Raw genomic sequence first — 22,315 nt, forward strand, 5'->3', positions numbered from 1 at the left:
TATGGAGATATTTAAGTCCAACCTGGACTTCTACCTGTGTGACACAGTGTAGGGTACCTGCTTTAGCAACAGGGTTGGGCTCAATGTTCTCTGGAGGTCCCTTCCAATCTCTGCGGTTCCAAAATTAGGAGTATATCCGTTAATCACTTTTTTTCTGCTAAGAATTTCTCCAAACAGAAAAACAGGTGTTGTCATTACATGTGTACAGTTTGTCCCACCTAATTTCACTATAGATATTTGCCAGCTGTATATGTAATGGTGTATGATTTTCATGTTTGTTTTGTGTGTTTGTTTTTTACAGGATGAGAATATAATGCGGTCCATGCAGCTCTTTGAAAATGTGATTTAATGAAGGCATTAGGTCAACAACTAATGGACAAATATAAGCAATTCTGCAACATAATCTAAAAGATGGATTTCCCACTTTAACATAAATAAAGTTACTCAGCTTTATACTGAGACATGCAATATGCAAATAAGTCTTTTTTTTTTTTTTAATTAAAGTTTTCTCCCTAAATCTTTCAAAATTACACATTTTATTACTTCAGCAGTGGCTACATAGCAAGATTGTTCTGAGAAGTCAGTGTTTTATTTCAAACCCCTCAAAGCAGAACCTGACATGCATCTTTACTATCATTCCAAACCCTAGATAAAATAGATTTAATCACACAAGGATATTAAATACTCTTAGTTTTGCTACACATTTGTACTGGATTCAGCTCTTGGTGTTTAAGCATACTTATTAAGTTTCAGCTTCTAATTTATACAGAGGAATTGCCTCATATTTTCTTTTCATGTTTTCTGGCGTAGTCCTCATTTTTAAGTAATACTTTGAGTTAAAGTGCTATCATTGATGTCCAGTGCACAGCTTGCAGCAGTTGCCTTTCACATTTGACTTGCTTCTGTCCTCTTCAGAAACACCTCCCAAACCTAGCAAAATAGATAACTTGAGAGGAAGAAGTGTTAAACAGCAAACACATTTAAATTATGATTGTTTCAGTAGTTCTGTTTCCTAACAAACACTGGTAAGCTTCTATCAATCATGCTTATCTAGTAAATCTGCATTTAATTGATCATGACAAAAATATCAACATGTTGTGCACACTGTGCTTCTAATTCTTCTTGGACATGTAAACAAAGTTCTTTGCTTAAAATTAAGAGTCTTTAGAATTTGAATTTTTTATGAAGAAAACTTAACTACCACTGTTTCCATAAGTTTGTGTCTTGTTGCCTTTAATAAAGTTAAAAAAAAAAAAAGTTATTTTAAAATTTTCATCCCTTTTCAGTGTGCAGAATGAAAATCACTACATAGCAACATCTACTAATGACGACTAGCTGAGCTAACATCTCTGTCAGCATTTTTGTAGTATCTTTAAGATTCAGGAAAAAAAAACAACCAAGAAGCTTCAACTATATGATATTATCTGTATGTGATAAGTGCATTACATTTTTTAGGATCATTAATTCATTAAGATTGGAGAAACCTTAAATATGAAACTAGATAATAATGTATGTACCTAAAATAAACTAATGCCCCTTCCGATACATGTAATTTTTAAGATACACTGTCCAGAGATTGATGCCAATACTTCCCAATAGGTGAAATGCTTTCAGAGATAGGCCAATCTTCATTGTGACATTGCTGCAGAAACCTTGAAATGGGATTAATGATGTAGAAAGAATGTTGTAAACATTCTTTTGCAAAATAAATAAATAAATATATAAATAATCAGGTATCTATTCTGGTGTAGAGATGGGATGTTAGAGGCATGTTGAAGGCTGCTCTGTTATCACCAGTGTAGGATAAGAGTAGTACAATACATGTACACCTGAAATTTGCTTTAGAGTGTTTGTGTAAACTAAGTAAGTGTGCACATTTTGTACAAAAAATAATATAAGAAATAAAGTAAACGAAGAAAAACAAGCAACATGAGCAATTTTTTGTGTGTGTTGTTAAACAAATAGCTGTATTTCTTCAGATTTAAGATTTCTGCCAACAAAATTTATGTGTTTCAAAAAGCTTTAATATATTGACTCAGAATAGAACTGTTCTGAATTAAATTTAGCCAGCCAGCAATAATCTTCTGAATATTCTGAAATTGTTTTCAAATTAACAGTATTATTTAACAAGACCTGCTGAATGACATTTTGGAATCAAGCTCACTAATGGACAAATGCAGCTCTGGATTCTGAGAACAGAGTGTTGGGCAGACCCTGAGCAAGGTCTCTGTTTGCTACATGTATGGTGTGCTTGGCTTCATACCTTCAAAAGCTGACTCTCAAAAAAGTCTAGGTGGGTTCTTACAATTCTGTCTAATCCACTTAGTCCTGATGAACCAGAACTGCATCCATGCACGCCCATGGCTCAGAATAAGTTAAATGTTTCAAAAGCGTATGTAATTTAACACAAAGTTAACTTCCATTTAAGTAATTACAGCCAAATTATTTTGAGTTCCATAAATATACAGACCATCTTATGCAGCTGCATTAATGGAAATTGTAATTTATAACAAAATACAAATTTACATTTGCTCTGCTTTTGAAATAATATCCAATGTCTTTGTGAGCACAATGCATACATAAATAGCAGCCAATAGAGAATTAATAGTTTTTCATTATCATGTATTCACAAACTTACTTATGGGACTTTTTCCACTCTCCATTATACTGAAAAAGAACTGTGATTAATTTAAGAGAATATAGCATACCACAAAGTGATGTTCATAGGCAGTTTATCTTCAGACTTGAACTCACAAATCACTTTTTGCTCAGGGGAATACAGAACAATAGGTTGGAATTTTCGATTTGATGATAGTCACCGATGCCTGATGATGAAAATAGAATGCATTTAAACAAAGTGAGGCACATTAGCGCTACATGTGAGAGCATTCACATCATGTCTATAAACTATAATTCAAAACTCTTAGTTGCCTTTACTGCTATGAAAAAAAATGGTAGAAAACTAAAATCTATTATTTACTAAGAAATTTACTTTCTAGCCAGTGTTTTCTCAATTTTTCTTCTCGATGAACAATGAATTGCACAACAAAAGCTGTGAACACAATGTTCAACACTGTAATACTCCTCTGTACTTTAAGTATATATTTTTTTAAACGTGTAGCAACCGTGGATTTTAACCTCTGGGTTAACCAAGAGGGGCTAAAATGTGAGACGATTTTCTTAGTAAGTGACCTAAGTACTAAGCTATTAGGGAACGGTCAGACATCATCAATAACAGCAAACTGTTTCTTTTAGCAAGTGCTAAAAGATTGCTGAGGAAAGCACTTAGGCACAGAAAAAGGAACACAAAGCCTTCATCCCAGGTGCACTTAAGGAAGGCAAATATTCAGCCTGACTCAGGTGTCAAAAGGGGCCAGGAGCAATTTGCATTTAACATTTGGTGAATTCATGGATCACTCTTCACTGGTATCTACCCTACTCTATGGTCTGTACAAGAAGCCTGCATGCATAACTCAGCCTAACTTGAACTAAACACTCCTATAAAGCACCCTGGATATTAACCCACTCCACACCCATTCTAAAGCCTCGAAAAAGACTTTCCAGAAAAGCGAAGAATTCAAAAGAAAGAATAGAGAGTGACTTATTTAACCAGTGAGGCTACATAAACTTCCCACCAAGAAGAATAAAATTTTCCAAGCAAATAACATTGATAGGGATCCACATGGATGGATGTTAGCTCTGCATGTTTTTCAATGCGGATTGAAGCACTGTTTGAGTACGGCCATTCAGTTTCTTATATAGCTGCTGATCCCCCTGGAATATTTTACTGAAATACACCCCTCTGTTTCCTGCTCTGGGATGATTAAAATAATGGTGACAACAAATGAAAGAGAGAAATAAAAAAATGGGAAACAATAGAAGCTAACTGGCAGAATATGCTTCATGCAGTGTAGATTTAAGGTCACTTCTATCATCACTTAATACCTGAAAAGGACTAAAACAACTATTTTTACAGCAGACTGGTATTGCCACAGTTTAATATCATAAAAAAAGTCCTCTGTTTTATACAATATGAATAGCTGTGACATGTTAAAGTAAGTACTTCTCTGAACAGGGTTATTAATCTGATAGCCAGATATGGAAGTTGTCTTGATAAAGATGCATTCAAGTGTGCAGTTTACATATTATTGTCTGGTCAACTCACCTTTCCACCATATTGCTCCAACTTCTGTAAAGCAATAGTGATTTTTTCTTTGAATTTCTTGTCCATTAATCTCCTTGAAAGCTATTGGAAAAATACAGTAAAGAGGTTTGTAACCCATTCTCTTTACTTTGGGAAATGAGAGCTGAAAGAAACATCATTTTATAACTTGTAGCTGATGTCAAAGTATGGATCTCAGTAAGGCAAAAGGAGCGAAATGTTAACCGCTGAGCTTACTTTCAATTTATGTTCCTCATCTATTAAGCTAAACAGTTTAATTTTTTTCCTTTTAGCAAACAAATATGGAAGAGGAATCGATCAATACAAAGTCATTCTTGAAGTACTATCCACATGAAAGGTTAACATGGTTTTCATTTGCACCAAACAGGATTTACTATAGTGAAAATACTCCAAAAAAATAATCACAGATACTCTCTTCCTTTAATTTTGCTGTAAAAATTTTATTTGGAAGAAAGGTGAATTAAACCATGTCTGTGTGATAGAGGAGGGAAGTCTACAAAAGGATGTCTACAAAAGGATTCCATATAAAAATACATTCCCCAACTGAACTTGAAGTTTACTGAATAAAACTTCCATGTGCAGAATTCCCATCTGAAAGAAGTAGAAATATTTTCCTATGATCATTTATTGACACTTTCACAGATTTTTGAAAAAGTTCATACTTGAAGTACAAAACTGATTTAGCAGTAAACACAGATGCTATGCTTTGAAACAATGTTAATATCAGCTCAGGCTCAGAAAGTTGGATCTTTTATTAAACAGAAAACCCCTCGTTTATTCTCCAGTTTACATTAAAAACAGGTATTGTACAGTTAGAACATTTAAAGTCACCGTACTATACAGGAATGATGGACTTGCACAGAGAAATATATGAAGTAATGCTTTTCACGGTACTACTGAGTCCTCCAATGTTATATGTGCAGATATTACAATAAACATCTCCACAGAAGTACCATAAAAATATATATAATCTCTTACTACAGCATTAAAACTTACATTTGTGAGCAGATGCTTAAGATGGTCGTTAAGAGATGGGCCAACAACAGCACTCAGTTGAACTAAAGCATCTAATCCCCTTTCAAATACTTCATCATCTGAATGGGCCTTTGATGGAAGAAAATGAAGTCCTGTCAGACTAATATTCAGACAGGTGCACAAGCTCTTCAAAAATGCAATCTCTATTTTATGGTTGTATTTTTATAACTGTACTTTTAATAAACTAAAACTACTGGAAAACCACTAATTTTTATAATGTTTTAAACAGTTAAGAAATAGAATGCAACTGAATATTGTCTAGATTTAATAATTAAATGCAAAGGTATGTTTTTGTAGAAAGTGGAAAACAAAAGCGTCCACAATTTTCCAGTGAAATTACTGCACTTAATTAAAAATAATAAAAAAGAAAACTGCTAATTTATGCTTTATATGCAAATAAATACATTCAGCAAGCAAGAGAAATTACATCTAATGTTTCACTTTTGAAATGTATCCCATATACAGCGCTGCACAGCTTCTAAGGAAGAACATCTTTAAAATGTGGATACATCAAAACTGGGAACCAACATTTTAGTTGAAAATGTAATGAACTCACAGTAATTCTTAGGTAACTCATAACAATAATTATCTTTGTTGGAGAAATGCAGGAAACAATGACTTTCTGGCTCAATGAACTTAGCCCTGCCAACTACAGCTCTGTCACCTGCCAGCAACCATCACACTCTTACCTACTTCTATGGTGTTTTGTCATCTGTACTGCTCTCATTATCATACTAATAAAAGTGACTGGAAGAACCAACAAGAATACTTCTTCTAGTTCTAAAAAAAAATAAATATAAAAAAGTAACTATGAAAGTCTCTGCAAGAAGGGTAAGACGTACCAATGCAGCCTTTAACACAGGAACTAGACGAGGCAACAGCGGAATGGCTTTTTCAGCAGCATCTCCAACCAGAAGTAATTCTTTAAAACCCTCCTTTGAAACAAATGTATAGGGATGCTTTGTCTCTCTCAGACCCTGGTGCAAATGTAAAATATATTCACTTAATAGTTATTCTGTTAAACAAAACATAATTTTGAAAGTCCCACATAACAGAAAGACAGTGTTTAGATTCTTTTACCTCAATTCAATACATAAAATACACTAACTCCACCATGTGGATCCATGGAGTACAACTCTGATCACAAAATATCCATTTATCTTCTGAAACATTGAATATTAAACTTACATTATGAAAATTCGTATTTCAATCACTATTTGTACTTCATTATCTTTAATCTGCCTACCCAAAGGAATTTTTATACAGGGCCAACAGAAGATTAGGTTATATTTGTAAATAGTTTCTATACTGCTAGGTAAAATAATATCGAAGGTGAACAGTGGAAGGAAAGACAGCCCGCCGGCAACTGCAAAAACTTGTGAGTGGTACAAATATGCACGATGACCTAAGCAGCAGAACTCAAAGACTGAAGTTATATGGTGGAAGTCTTTCTTATTTCCTTACCAGGAACTGCAAGCTACTTTAAGCATTGACAGCTTGTTTAATCTTTTGAAGAAACTGGATGCCCTGAAAGCATACAAGGCCAGGCTGGATGACGCTCTGGGCAGCCTGGTCTAGTGGTTGGCAACCCTATCCACAGCAGGTGTTTGAAACCAAATGATCTTTGAGGACTTTTTCAACACAGGCTAATCTAGGATTCTATGAAAAAAAAAGCCCGCTCTACAGAAAGCACTATATCCAACTTCTATTAAGACTCCTGAAGCATATTTGGCCATAAATGATTTTTTTTTAGGCCCCTTGTATTTAGTGGCAGAAAAATTGTGAAACATTTGCTGTGAAAAAAGAGCACAGAAACCCACCAGCTATCTTTTCAATGACCAGAAAAAAAGTAAGAGAGAAATCTAACACAACTCCACTCGTTTTAAATTACTCTTTATAGTACCCACAATAGATTTCAGTTGATGCTAGCTTGGAGGTGGGCACTTATTTTTACACAGTGGACACTGTCTGGATCTCCAAATAAGTAGAAAAACCCTATAGCAGTTCAGTCATTTTACGCATACAGATCATTGCAAACACACACAAAAGTATTCTGATTGAAGGTGAATTGGAATTCAGCTAAACTAACTACTGAATTGTGAATTTCAGTGCTTCCAAAAGGTACAAGACAAAGAATCAATAGTTCTCCAGTGTGCTCTCTAAACATATCTACTCTTTCTCGGCCATAGGCAAATCCAGTCAGTGAATTTAGTCCTATGCAGATATGGTGACAATACAATTGGTGTTATCTAGAAGAGTTATGCTTTCACAGTCCCTGGATGACTTTTTTGGATCCCAGACTGTAATGTATGTGAAAGGTATGTACTGGAAAAATAAATGAACAAAAGAAGAAGAACACTGTGCGTGTTTGAGAGAACTGAAATCCTACTTTTTTCTTCCACAGAGCGTCCACATCCCAGATAAATGCTTAGGTCAGAAAGGAATGGGCTTGTTCTTAGTTTCTTACTTAGCTCTGTGTTTTAAATTGGGTTTGGATACTGCCACTACTTCAGTTCCTCCCAGAATTATTTTAATTAAATCATGAAGAAGTAGACTGGCATTATTTAGCTTTTAGGAACATGTAGCTCTGAGACATTTTTATGCATCCCTTGTTACAAAGAATAAATTATAAACCACTAATTACAATTACAGCAGCAGTTAAATAACAGCAGATGACATAAAAATGTAGCTGAGTACGTTCAGCACTACATGGAATAAATACTGTGTGCTTATCTTCCCCACAAAGATAGTTTACCTCTGCCAGAGTTATGAGAAGAGGATCAAAAGGAACTGTTTCAAGAGGGCACTCCCAGTGCAGTCGGTGCTTTACTGATCCATGCATTAACCTATATAAAGAATTAAAGTTGGAACAAATCAACATATAATAATAAACGATTTATTTCTAACACTATTCATATTGAAATAATACCATTAGTTTTTTTAGACTATATGCCATTGTATATACAACCTCAACATAATGATGTGTAAGAGCACGCAGAAGTGCAATTATTACAGATTTTGAGATGGCAGTTTTCAGAATTCTAATCCCAACCACAAAGAAATCAGAAAATAAAAGTTGCAAGAATTACAGATGCATCTCATACAGACACAGAAGATGCTCCCTTTGAAATTCTACTCATTTTAATAACTGTCAATAATCATTTCCCTCAAATACTAACTGATATGAAAAAACAGATGAAGCTGAAAGAAAACTATAGTGGAATTCTTCAGTTAATCGTGTATACATGGTTTCTTTAATATATGTGTGCATATATATACATACATACATACATATATATATATAGTGCTAGAGCATATACATATATAGTGCTCATGATTAATAAGTAATTATTAATTTAACTAATTCTGCAGCCACTTGACAAGACTTGACAAAAGTGCTTATTATGTATGTGAATATGTAATAGACAAAGGGAATTTAAAATACCATAAAACACTTACATGTAGTTTTGTTAATACCCAATACTGCTGAAAATTAGAGTTGAAATAATCAAGAAAACATTCTCATATTACCTACTGCAGACAAAAAGACTGCAAGATGTTTACTTAATAAAATGGCACTAATTTTATTATCTTTGTTATAAGGAAAAGCACCTTTAAATGATGAAATCAGCATCTTTTGTGAAACAGTTTTAACATTGCACAAAAAAGAACAAAAAGGCAGTATCAAACATGTGGAAAATTGCTTCTTTCTTTGAAAATAAATTAACTGCCTAAGTCAGAGAGTCTAAAGCTGTGAATAGATGTTTATCAATCCAAATTCTACCTGACCCTAACGCATATAACAAAAAGTAAACTAACAGAACTGAAATACCTGCACGGAATGCCACCTTTAGCATATGTAGCAGCAAACGCAGAAGGTGTTCTAGAAGGAGCAGCAAACTGCAAGGACACACACAAAAAAAAAAAAAAGAAGGAAAAAAAAAAAGTGTTATGTGTTTATAAATTTGAATATGTTAAAACTGCAAATTACTGAGAAGGAAGCCTGGTTGTATGACTGTATTAACTTGAAAAATCTGCAGATATAGGATGGAAAATGCACGTTTGATACACTTATCAAAAAAAGGGCTTGACTCAATTGTCTGCAGAGAAAGTTGTAAAAATGAACTAATAATGTAGAATTCATGCTCTCCTGATGCAGTGCTCCCATTTTCCTATTTTGTCATGCAAATCTTAAGACTGAAATATTATGAGTTCTCTCTTAACAGATTAAGGACATCTCACTTTCCTAATTGTTATTATATGCAGGTGTCACGGCTGGAATAATTTTCTCTGTAGAGGCTGGTATGATTAAGTGCTTTTGATTTTTGATGAAAATACTGATGATAGCACACTGATGCTTTACTTATTGCATGGCAGTGCTTACACAAAGCCATGGACTTTCCAGCTTCTTATGCTGCCCTGCTAAGCAAGTTGCTGGGGGTGCACAAGATGGGGACAAAACTAAAACAGTTGACCTCAAAATGGTCAAAAGGATGTCCTGTACCATATGGTGTCATGCTAGGCAACAAAGCTGGGGTAAAGATGGAGGGGACTTCGGAATGATGGTGGTTGTCTTCCCAAGAAATCGTTATGTGTGATGAGCCCAGCTTCCCTGGAAGTGGCTGAAGATCTGCTTCCTGATGGGAAGGAGCAAATTAATTCCTTGTTATCCTTCGATTGCACACACAGCTTTTGTTTTACCTAGTAAACTGTCTTTACCCTAACTAACGAATTCTTGCACTTTTACCCTCTGGAATTCCTTCGCCCATCATGCTTGGGAAGAGTGAGGAGCTGTGTGCTACTGAGCTGACACACAGCTGTGGGGTTACTCAACAACAGCAGGTAACTTGCAGAGGGTTGTTTCTGCTCCATCTCTAGCCTGATCCAACTATATGCGAAATTACAAGTTGGCAAGATGTAGAATAACATCTAACATTAAGCAAGTGGGCACTGAAAATTAGTGGGAGCTTAATGGGAAGAAAGCCTAGACCAAGTTACTTTTTTTTAATCATATACATGTTTCTTATCAGTTTGAAATATGATCTAATTTATTAGCATTATCACTCAATGCTACTTTCAAGTTTAAACATCTTGTCACAAAGTATCTAGCATAAAATGCCTGGAAATTTCTATCTTTCTAGTGTTTGAAACTACACCCACACTGATAAAACTGTGTGCACAATTTGACTTTTCACTAACAATTTATTTGTTAGATTTTACGAGATGATCTTTGAGATACTAGCAGAGTCTGTTTCATTGCACAACATGGCATGGGTTATCAAAGCCATAACTCTGATCTGTTCCCCTGAAGGACCAGGTGCCAAAATTTACAACTATATGAAATAAACCAATAGAAAACCGCTTTAACTCTTGGTCCTAAATCATGTTTAGGTACATAGAAAATTAAAAAAAAAAAAAAAAAAAAAAAAAAAAGTTGCCACTCAAGACATAGTTGTATCAATGCTTCTTAAAGTAAAGTAATAAGCATGTTATTACTGAAACATTTCAGCATGTAATTTAGGGAATCTACAATCAATTACAAAAGTTTAGTTTCATTTATCAATATTAGACCAGAAGAATTATCTGCATGCATATCTTCAAGTATGGAATTTTTTTTTTATTTTTTTTTTCCATAAATGAAACAAAAGACCCACCACCCATACATACTGGATCAATAGTTTTGGGATTCAGCTTGTCACTGGGTTTTGGCTGTGGCTTAACTGCAGGTTCTGGAGAATATGGCAAAGGAGAAGATGTCTTGCTTTTTTGTGCAGCAGTCTTTGCTTTTATCTGGTCACCGGATGACATTTTTAGAACATTACTACCTAGAACAGAAAAAGATTAAAAACACAGAATTCCATTCCTACATGACAGGATATCAAGGGTTACAATCTACAGGTCAAAAGACTGACAGTAACAATGAAGAAAATCTGAATAAGTGCATTAAAAAAGGAATCCTAGTTCTTCTGTATCTCCTAATTCTGTGCAGCTCTCCTTCACTTTGCTAACATTTTCAGAATATGGCCTGCCTTTGGCAATAAATCTTTTATAAAGGCCACAATTAGGCATTGAAGACTCTTCAAAACACACAAAAAACACACACGGGATCTTTAAAGGTCATGAAGTCCAACTCCCCTGCAGAGAACAGAAACATCTACAGCTAGATCAGACACTCAGAACCTGGTCCAGCCTTATCTTGAGTGTCTCCAGGGATGAGGCATCCACCACATCCCTGGGCAGCTTGTTCTAGAGCCTCATCACCCTTACTGTAAAAAAAAAAATCTTCCTCATATTCAATCTAAATCTACCTTCTTCTAGTTGGAAACCATTTCCTGTGTCATATCACAACAGATCCTGCTGAAGAGTCCATCCCCTTCTTTCTTATGGCTCCTCTGCAGATACAGAAAGGCCACTATCAGGTCACCAAAGAACCTTCTCCAGGCTGAACAGCCCCCAGTCTCCCAGCCTGTCCTCATAGGAGAGGTATTCCATCCATTGGAACATTTTTGCCCTCCTCTGGATGCACTCCAACAGCTCCACATCTCTCCTGTACTGAGGACTCCACATCTGGATGCAGTACTCCAGGTGAGTCCTCACCAACACACAGCAGATAGGCAGGATCACCTCCCTTGCCCTGCTGGCCACGCTGCTTTTGATGCAGGATACAGTTGGCCTTCCAGGCTGTGAGGGCACAGTGCTGGCTCATGTCCACAGAATCACAGAATCACTGCTTCCCATCTACCAGTAAATCCAAGTTCCTTTTGGCAGAGCTGTGCTCAATCCTTGTATTGGCAATGGGGGTTGCCACAACCCAGGTGCAAGACCTTGCACTCAAATTTGTTGAACCACATGCCCAGAAGCATTCAGACTCTTTCCTATTCCAAGAAGTAATTAAGATACATGCCAATAACTTACAATACCATTTTAATTAACAACAAATTCTAGATGCATTTCAAATCACTGGTCACACCATCACAGGAAGCGCAGTAAATAAATGACAACAGATAGATCAGCCCTTTGGGACAAGAGTAAAGATGGGAGTTTGGTTTCTGGAAGCCACATATAAAAAGCAGACCGGCAATAAGCAGGTTGCAAAGGCGAAGCTGCTCACTTACCCCGCTGAATGAGCTCTCTGCCGGAGCGCAGATGGGGTAGAGAAAGAGAGCAGCAGCAATCTTTCGTTTTCCGCTATCCCCCCTTTTCAGAGCCCCAATGCCCGACCCGGCCCACCCGTGACCTGGCAGCGGGCAGCCCCACGAGCGGCCACGCTTCCTGCCGGTTGCCGAGGAAACTACGGGCCGCCAGGAGCCCAACATTCCTCGGCAGGACGAGCCCGGGGCGGGCGGAGCGAGCGGGACATGCGCGGTGGAAGGGCTGTGCGATGAGCTGCCCTCCGACTGGGATGGAGGGAGGGATGTGCGGCTGTATGAGGCTGCTGCATGAAGGGGGAAGGTCATCCTTTCGTCCTCTGTCACCACAGTGATATCTGCTGCCACCCTGCCTTTTCCCCAGTTACAGCTCAACTGTGCCCAGCCCAAGCCTTCCCCTTGGATTCCATCAGTAGCCTCAGTGAATGGAGTGGACTGTAAAGACATAAATAAAATAAAATAAAATAAAAACAACAACAACAACAAAAAAAAAAAACACCTGATATTATTTGCCATATTCTCTTTGCAGTCATTTCTGTTTCAATTATAAGTACAGAAATTTATTTATTTATTTATTTATGTATTTATTATGGAGTTAGCCCACTCAAACTATACTGAACTTGTGCCATAAATACAGTATTTATTCATATAAAAGCACATCTGCGTGTAGTAAATGGCCTTTTTGTGTAAAAGGATGCATTTTTTTTTGTCTTCTGCGGACCCAGTAAATCATCAGATTTTCCTGGAGAAAAGTGTTTATTCTTTTGAGCACTCTGCAGTAAATCTCCAAAGCAAGACATCTTTCTGGTTTACTTAAAGTGTGTGGGATACAATCTTTCCAGAATCACACATTCTTTTTCACATTTGTAATTCATAGAGAGGAACTGAATGTGACTTCACTAATGGATAAGATAGGCTGCTCTCTTGGTTCTCCACAAAAACAGGAAAATGCACTGATGGAGTTGAAAAGCTGTCAGCTGCTTTTTTGAAAGCTACCATTGGCATTAGATTTTGGCCAATGTTGGCATTTCCTACTTGCTTTTATCCAACATAAAATAAATACTTCGTGTAGGGAACCTGCTTTGGCAGGGGGGTTGGACTTGATGATCTTTGGAGGTCCCTTCCAACCCCCATGATTCTGTGATTCTGTGATAGTTTTTATCTGCCACTCATTGGAAGATGTGAGGACATCTGCAGAATTCAGATGGGGCCGCGTAATTCAGTGCATTTCTATCAGTGTGAAGTGGAAATGCAAAAGAAAAACTGTCAAAATTTATGCTAGAGAAACTGAGAAGGGAAGAGAAGATTTCTGCTTTGTATATAAATCTTTTAACTAGCAGAGATTGCAGTACTTTCACAGAAGTTTTTTTATTGTTCCATGGTACTTAAGGCAAAAGAAAAATTGATGTTATAAGCTGGTGAGGATCTCAGAACAATGCTGTGTTTTTAAAGCATATCCTACAGGTCTTTGAAAATCACCTTAAAAACAGAGTGAAGTGTGCTCGTCTCCATAATGATGAAAAAGAACTGATTTTCTGAGTCAGGTTTATTTTTGGCTCAGTTATTATAGTATCACTTCCATCATGCATCTGCTGTAGTAGCTTTGTGAGTACAGAACAAACTACAGCTACGCTCAGTGATGGAAGAAATAGTACTATAATTCCTAAGTAAGTAGGAGGTATGAACTGCTGTGTTGTCTGAAGCAAAATACCACTGATCAGCTCTATGGAGTCAGCAACTCCCACTGAGTTCCTGGAGGCATAGAAACTGCTGGGTTTTAGAAGAACAAGTAAGACTCAGATTCTGCTCAAGAGCAGAGATTTACTCAGCGTTCAGTCAGTTTCCTGGAAAATGAAAAATAGAGGAGCATTACAGTACATCAGAATGTACAGTATGACAGGGATTCCTGCCATACTTTAGACATGGAATATAAGGTCTTCATTCCTCTTCTTCAGGGAAATGATGCATCGAATCAAGGACTGAGAGATACTAGTGTGGATTCCTGGTAGAGGTGTCCCTCAGGGGGGTCACATGATGGGCAGTTCATCTCTTAAACTGGGGAAAATCATCACATCATCTCAGATGGCTCTCAAGAAGCTGCCTTAATGAAAATCTTCAGGCATAAGGCCACCAAATATGGGTCAAAATGCCTTTGTTTACAAAAAAATACTTCTCATAATGTGTCTCATCTTTGTTAGTTGTTATAGAAACCAGTCTGTAAAATTTTAAACGTATTTGGGGGATGGACAATTTAGAAGGAAAGAAATACTTTAACAGCAAAACATTAATATGCCATAATATAATATTAATAATAATAAAGCAAATTATTTTAGTATTTTTCTCCATTACAGTGTTATCACTTTGTAGTGTTAAATATGGTGTAATGATCTACTTCTACTGTTGTGTACTTACATAATGTTGGCTCCAGTTGCTGTTATTTTCTCTGTTATGTGTTTATTATTTTGTTTAATTTAACTGTCATAAACCTTTCATAATGATCAAAATAAGCAAAAGAAAAAAAAATATTTTGTGAAATTTTTAGTCACTAAAAGAAATGCAGTAACATATATATGTGAGTGATAAGAAAACATAAAAATCAGAGATTTTTATGATGATTTGTTTGCTGAATTTTGCTAAATACGAGAAAGGATTTACTTTTACAGCATTAAAGATTGTTTCAACTTTCTATGTTAGTATTCATCTAGTGATATATGAGTTGATGTATTTTCATCTGAAAATATTTTAGAAATTTCTAAGCCAAGTGCCTTTTTAGCTAAATGGGGACTAATTGAGGACTAATAACTCTTAGAACCTACAAAGAATGATGAAAGTACAAAATATATTTCCTTGACTCAATATATTTGCTAATTCTTGTTATTTCTCCAATATTTCTTAAAAGTTAGAGATTCTCCTTGACATCTCAAAAAGTCTACGGTTTACACCATAGTCTCTAGAAGTGTTTTCCTTCCATAGTGTTCAAATACCATTCCCCAGAGTTTTTCTCCTTACTTCACCACCCTATTTCCTTTATAAAGAGTACTCTATAAAAAATAGGAGTTATTATACAGCATTTGGAAATGAATGTGAGCTACAGAACAGACTGTAGAAGCCTTGTTGTAGATTTTGAGTTTCTTGTACAAAGGTTTGGGTGCTCCAGCCACTTTCATTGACAAATTTCATGTGTACTGTATCAGGTGATTGGTTCAGTGACTGTCAAAAGTTGATGGACCTGTAAATGTTCCCTTATATCCCCAGTGAAAATTGGTGTGAAAGAGAGCCATTTCAGTTGAAGAATTTCAGGTAACTGTCCACAGAAGCTTTAATGCACACACATTCTGCTTTAATGCATCAGAAATGACTAGACTCCCTATTATTAAGTGCTAAATTGCTGAGAGGACTTTGGATTAGGAGATCAAAGTCCTGTGTAAAACTCAAAGGCAAACTCCAAAGAAGCAGATAGTCCCCCTGGAATATTTGCATTTCTTGATGTTGTAGAGTAACAAAAATGTGTATAATAGGCAGGTTTAGGGACTGAATTAGACTCTCTATGGATATCATGAATACACAGGTCACTACCACTAGCCTGCTGCTTTTCTTGAGCTATGGTGCAAAGCTGTGCAGCATTAAGAAGTTGTGTGGGCAACTTTGCTTCACTTTTCATTATTTATTCAAGTGCTTAGAGCACCTCTAAAATGGTTTGGTTACACAGCCTTCACCATCACCCACTCATGGCACCAGTGTATTTTTCTCCTTGGTACTATCAGGAGCCAAATAGGCCAGTGACACTGACCAATCAATAAATTATACATTCTGAGAAATGAAATTAGGATTAAAAAGAGACACTTCTAAGCTTAATTATGCTTAGAAAATCATTCCCATTAGTTTAGTCAAAAGAGTTAGGAACCTGTATTACTTTGAGTAATTGTATGTAAATCATGGTTTTATGATGCTTGCTTTTCTGCCCCTGTGCTTTTCATCAGAATCTCCTTCCCTAAGTTAAGTTTCAGGAGTTCTTACCACAAAGTGTGAGTGCTTAAACAGCTAAGAACAAGATTCACAGGTGGTACAAAAGTTGAGTAGGCAATGGTCTGCACAAAGTCCTGCAGAACGTAAAGGGGAAAGCTGTGGTTTGAGAGAAAGTTAGGACACTTGGGGAAAAGAAGATGAATTTATGTCTGTGTCTTCTTTTATGGAACTCAGTGCTCAGAGTGTCCAAAGCTAATGAAGAAAATTCAGAGGCAGTAGCAGCCGGGAATTAAAGGGCTCATTGTGTCATGGAAAAATCACTGGGTTATTATTACTTATGGGGCAGTGTTCTTTAAATGCAAGATGTGTACAGGCTTTACCTGTGCTCACCAAGTGATGAACTATATTATCTATTTGAAAATCAAAACTACTAAATTTCTGAGGCAGGATACATGTAGCTTAAGGTATGCTTTGGAAATAGTCAAGCAATGGTGAAAAGTTGCAGCTGATTCTTAGAGTGGTGCAGTGAGAGCTGTTTGACATGTTATCCCTCAGGTTTGCGCAGGGAAAGCAGCGATATTCTGGCACACCGTGCAGTTTTGTATTTCTCCACGTGGTGGCAATCATTCCCCGTCTTTCCTTGCCGCTTCTGCCCTTTGAGAAAGCGGCTGCTCTGCGTTGTTCTGCAGCCTTTCTCACTTTGGAGATACAAACAAGGCAAAAGTCAAAATTTCAAAGGCTGAAAAATAGAAGAGTTTGTTAAGTGGAAATGGAAGTATTTCATGGTTCAGTTGTCAGAGAAATTGCGTTCTTTGTTAGGAAACCTTTTACCAGTACTTTCCCTCTGTAGGTCAAGGATCAGTAGTGATATATAAAGTATTGAACAAGAACGATTTTACTGACCCTTATTGCCCTTCACAGAATGAGGCAAATAATAATAACAATGAAAAATATCCTCCACAAATTCGCATATCATCATGAGAGTATCTCTACTGCTTTTCTGTGTGTGTTCCAGCTACAGGAGTAAGCGCGTGCAGTCCGGACTCCTTGGTCTGAAGAAAACTGGGCAGAGTTGTTGCTCTGAGTAGCCAAAAATGTGTCTGCAGAAGCTGTACAGTTGGACGTAGCACTATCTTTCATAACATTAGCAGACATTTCAGCTGTTCTTCTAAGTCCACAATATTCTCATTTCTCCATCAGACTTAGGAGAGAGCTGCACTGAGAACATCAGGCTGTGCTCCGAGGCACACACAGCTTGAATGTGCTGCAGCACAAAAGCATTTAACATCTCCCACATAGCAGGCACAGCTGGCACTTGAGATAACAAGTCCAAGGATGGTAGGAAAGTTCTTTTTTTTTTTATGATACAGAGACAGTTTGAAAGGCAGACTTATGGTCCATAGCACACAGTTCAGTTTGGTGGCTGAGAACTAGTGAAAGCTTAGGAGTGTTGTGATGGTGACAAGGATGGGAGTTGTGGTAACAATCATGATTAAATGATGCAGTAATATAGAGAACCAAAAATGGTGATGACAGTCATAGTTTTCATCTCTTTTTATTTATGTATTTATTTTTTTTTCCTCAGAAGGTGGTGGTGAAATAACCCACAGCCCCTCTTTCCCTTCCCACACAGGAGTGACACTGGGGAGCAATGCTGCCCCATTACCACTTGCTCTACTGGGTGTTGGAGGAGGAAGAACTAAAAGCTTTTCTGGGGAGTCTTTGCTCTTTAGAGCCACATAAAAGTAGTCAGAAAGGCTGCATGAGTGGGTGAATGAGTGCACCAAAGGGGAGCCACCAGCAGAGCACAGCAAAGCCTTTGAGTTTAGATGCTTAAACTTCCTCTCTGTGGATTATAGTTCCCGTAATTCAGACATCATTTTGGTTATTTGCATTTCTAACATCTGATCTGAGAGGAGACTTGAAAAGAGAAATAGCAAGTTGTGATCAACAGAAAGAAAATTGCGTTGGTATGAATGCTGGACCAGATCAAAGATTAATATATCATGATGTCTTGTGATTGAGTCTTATCTTGAGCAGTCAGAGAGGGAGTGTAAGGACTTCTAAGTGAACAAGAGAAATGGTTCTTAATGTTTCTCACAAGTATTGTCCCACCCTTTCATCTTTTTGACACTCGTGGACATTCTGAGCCAGGGGTGATGCGGTATATTCAGTGTTCAAGTGACTCAACTGCCAGATGCATGAAAGGCTGTTGACATGTGCTGGTCTAAACATGAGCCAGCAGTGTGCTCAGGTAGCCAAGAAGGCCAATGACATCCTGGCTTTTATCCAAAATAGTTTTGTCAGTAGGAGCAGGGAAGTGATTGTCCTGTACTCAGCACTTGTAAAGGCTGCATCTTGAGTACTCTGTTCAGTTTTGAGCCCCTCACTATAAGAAAGACATTGAGGCTCTGGAGCTTGTCCAGAGAAGGACAACAAAGCTGGTGAAGAGTCTGGAGCACAGGCCTTATGTAGAGCAGCTGAAGGAACTGGGATTGTTTAGTTTGGAGAAGTGGAGGCTCAGGGAGACATTACGACTCCCTGCAACTGCTTGAAAGGAGGTTCTGGTGAGGTAGGGGTCAGCCTCTTCTTCTATGTAACTAGAGATAGGATGAGAGGGAATGGCTGTGGGTTGCAGCAAAGGATATTCAGGTTAGATATTAGGAAAAAAAATTTCTCCAGAAGAGTGGTCAGACAATGGAATGGGCTGCCCTGGGAGATGCTTGAATCACCATCCTTAGAGGTGTTCAAGAAATGTTTAAATATTGTACAAAGGGATATGGTTTTGTGAGGAAACACTGGTGGTAGGTAAATGGTTGGGCTAGATGATCTTGGAGGTCTTTTCCAATGTTGGTGACTGTATGATTCCATGATTCAATTTACAATATCTTTTTCCACTACAGTGCACATTTTCATTCAAATGATTTTATTATATGGCTTAGAAGCTGTGGCAGTAACGTCACAGTAGTAGCTGGGAGCTTATTTAATATTTAATTTCTTAAATTGAGGAGGGAATGACCATTTAAACATACTCTTTGTTTTCTATTGTTTAAGTGGTCTTTTATTTACAGCATTTCACATCTCAGCCATGAATATTCTGGGTGGATTTTTAGTATTTTCAGATGCAGGATCTTCTGAAGAACAAAAAAAGGATGAGTCTACTGCTTTGACAAGCTCAATATATTGTATTGGTGATACTGAATTCTATACCTAAATCTGATAGACCTAATCATATCCTGGAATTCCAGTTTTGTTGTGTACGTGTGTTATTACTTCTGTCATCTTTACTGGTGCAAATTAAAGTTTCTGAAGAATTTCTGGGCCACTAAGCAGAGCAAATCCTGGGAGCAGAGTCTGGAGAATCAGCTGTGCCATGAGAGCCTGCAAAATGAAGTATGGAGCGGGTACCTTTGCAGTGCTGCTTCCAGTGCTCATTGTGATCCAAAAGCTCTGGGCTGAGCCTGTGTGGAGCAGGGCTTGGTATTAATGAGGCCTATGGGCTGCCTGCTGCTCAGTGTTGCACTGCAGGACCTCAAATGATGGGGAAAAGGCTGGCAAGAAAACTGCACGGCTCCACACAGGTATAAGAAGGCCATGAGAGTTCATTAGTTCTCCTCAAGTTCTGACTGGGCTTATTAACTCCACAATGCTCCGGTTCCTGCTGTGGTGGCTGCAGGAAGTAGAAATCCTCTCTGCAATCTGACAGCTTAATAGTTTTTTTTTAGTAAGAGAATTTCTTGTTTTTGTAAAACCCTGAGATATTTCAGACTTAAAATCGCATTATGTAGTGATGAGGGTTTCCCAGATTAGTTCCAGCTGAGCTGATAGGACTACACAACATAATCTAACTCCTTTCAGAAGGATTTTTGTTTGTCCCTGAAGTGGTATATCTGTACCATATAGCTCTGCCTCAGCACAGTTCAGCCCATTTCTCAGTTGGGCTTAGTTCCTGAGTGTCTGTACAATGCCATGCCTGTTTCCCAAGGTGCTTGGTAGATGCAAAAGCAAAAATGTGATATGTGAAGATACCATATCAGTAACTGAAGTATGAAGGGTTCACCAAGCTGAAGAAGCCCAAAGTTCAAGTGTCCGTGCATGTGCGCTGTTACTGTGTAGGTGGCTACAGATTCCTTATGAAAAATAGTAGCACCATATAGTAGGGTTGTTAATCAAATCCTCAGTGGCAATCTGTTCATAACAGCGCACGGCAAACTTATCAGGTCCACTGAAGATGTAAAAAAACAGTAGGAATTGCCAATTCCAGTGGGTCAGTTCCAAGCACTGTTAAACACTGGAGCAGATCCATTTGGAGAATACTAGATTGGAGAATGGAATTGAGATGAGAAAAGAATTGTCAGAATTGCTCAGACTGGAAGTCTGACTGTAAAATTTAGTGTGAGAACAAATGCTTCCATGGCTAGAGGAAAACAAAAAGAAAAGAATTTTAGGCTATAGAAGAAAAGGCTCTAGACAATGTTAACCACAGATCTTTGGATCTACCTCTCAACTACAAAATAGTTTACAATAATAAGAATGAACTTGATCAGCCTGAAAAATGGCATATGACAATTTGAATTGAAGTAATTGTTTCTGCACGGTAGAATACAATAAAGCTGATTCTGCCAGGCCCAGTTCGATGCTTTTATGTGCCCTCAAGGCACCATTTATATTCTAGTAAAGGGAATTTGTGCATTGAAAATTATTTTATCCTTAAATCACAACAATTCCCTGGTGTTGGTACTTAAAATTTATAAAACTATTAATTCAGTGCTCTTCCCCAGAATGCTTATTTGTGTTGCTCCCCAAATCTCAAAGATATGCTACTGGATTGGGATTGTAGATTTAGGACCTTTGTGAAGGAATGGACTTTGTAGTCATGAAAGATCTTATATCAAAACAAAAGAAGAGTTATTCTTTGTGCCTTTTGTAAATGTTGTGCTTCATTTCAGATCAGTCAACTTCTCCATCGACTTACAAAGAAATTTCCAAATGGGCAAATCCCCAATTCTGCCAAAAGTCCATTTGCTTGTTTATTTTTTTCTTAATTTGATTGCCAACAGTTTGTGTTTGACTTGTTGCCATGAATAAAACCATTCCTCTTTCAACAATGGACTCTCTGGGAATGGTGTGGGAACGCTAATCCCATTACACAGCTCAGAAGTTCCCACTCTGCAGTGACCCAGGAAAGGCGGCTTATCAGGCACTTAGCAGAGCTGTCAGCTGGGCAGCTCAAGAAGAGTGTTTGCCTTTGTGGAGAAGGCCAGGGGAGTAGCAGTAAGGGTTTGTTTGTTTGTTTTAAGTAAATAGAACAACAGGGAACTTCTGCATCCTTGACCTGAAAGTCATGTTCACTCAAAACGAGGACATTAATGGTAAAACATACTACAGTGTGAAAAACACGGTTGTCCACTGTGATAATTGATTCATAATCAAGAGATGAGCGGAGACTTTGCAAGCTGCTGTATCTTGTGACGTTTTCTGTGACCATCTAGATCACTGCTAGATGCCTCTAGTAGAATGGCTTTTCCCTGAGCACTGAGAGTCAGTGATGCTTTCACATTTTTTGTCTTAGTGATGAGCATCTTGCGATACCATCTGTCACATGGCCAAGATCTAGTGACATCAGATTGGACATAACTGGAGAGGAAAGACTATTTGTAAAGGTAGAAACCACAGCATGGCTGAGAGGGGAAAAGGGCAGATTTCCCAGTAATTAGCTGAGATTTGGATGGTGTGGGATGAGAGTATCTATTTCAGCAATAGAAAACGTGGAAAAACACAGCAGTACCTTAGTTTTGGAAAGAATGGAACTAATGCAAAGGAGGAAAAAATGTCTGATTTTTCCCCTCTGATTTAACTCTGCATTTGACTTGTGAAGCCATTTCTACAGGAAAGGGGAGTAGGAGTGCTGTAAGCACCTGAAATGTTGTTTTCCAGAAGCTCAAGCACAGGAGACTGAGTTATTGGTAGAAATAAATGTCAT

General features: G+C 37.5%; 2 protein-coding genes across 18 annotated transcripts in view; one reads left to right on the plus strand and one right to left on the minus strand.

Moving 5' to 3' along the window:
• KCNIP4 (potassium voltage-gated channel interacting protein 4) overlaps positions 1-1,924 on the plus strand; it is a 368,227-nt gene extending 366,303 nt beyond the window's left edge. For all 14 annotated transcript variants that reach the window (XM_015862835.3, XM_015862833.3, XM_015862837.3 and 11 more), the window contains one exon: positions 302-1,924. In XM_015862835.3, coding sequence (XP_015718321.1) covers positions 302-349 — 48 coding nt within the window. In that variant the 3' untranslated portion in view covers positions 350-1,924. The remainder of the gene's footprint in view (positions 1-301) is intronic.
• Positions 330-12,505, minus strand: PACRGL (parkin coregulated like). Of its 4 annotated transcripts, XM_085545644.1 has the most exons (10): positions 12,334-12,505; positions 10,886-11,043; positions 9,723-9,855; positions 9,051-9,118; positions 7,974-8,064; positions 6,061-6,195; positions 5,180-5,287; positions 4,166-4,246; positions 2,709-2,825; positions 330-930 (listed from the first exon to the last, which is right to left on the minus strand). In XM_085545644.1, the coding sequence occupies exons 3-9, from the start codon at positions 9,723-9,725 to the stop codon at positions 2,769-2,771; spliced, it is 543 nt and encodes a 180-aa protein (XP_085401770.1). In that variant the 5' UTR covers positions 9,726-9,855; positions 10,886-11,043; positions 12,334-12,505; the 3' UTR covers positions 330-930; positions 2,709-2,768. The 4 variants fall into 4 exon arrangements, with proteins under 4 accessions (XP_085401770.1, XP_015718331.2, XP_015718330.2 ...); XM_015862845.3 differs by lacking the exon at positions 9,723-9,855 and having other exon boundaries at positions 10,886-11,039; XM_015862844.3 differs by lacking the exon at positions 9,723-9,855.
• Between the last annotated feature and the right edge of the window lie 9,810 nt (positions 12,506-22,315).

Source organism: Coturnix japonica, chromosome 4 (genome assembly GCF_054131305.1).
Source record: "Coturnix japonica strain WE chromosome 4, WE-NBRP24, whole genome shotgun sequence".
Classification (NCBI taxonomy): domain Eukaryota; kingdom Metazoa; phylum Chordata; class Aves; order Galliformes; family Phasianidae; genus Coturnix; species Coturnix japonica.

Excerpts from the sequence above, each read along its gene's own strand:
- PACRGL (XM_015862845.3), bottom strand. The coding sequence starts at position 11,026 with ATGTCATCCGGTGACCAGATAAAAGCAAAGACTGCTGCACAAAAAAGC. Across the intron at positions 5,288-6,060 it reads CTGTGTTAAAGGCTGCATTG|GCCCATTCAGATGATGAAGT; the intron begins GTACGTCTTACC and ends CTTCCATCAAAG. Across the intron at positions 4,247-5,179 it reads TTAAGCATCTGCTCACAAAT|CTTTCAAGGAGATTAATGGA; the intron begins GTAAGTTTTAAT and ends TTTTTCCAATAG.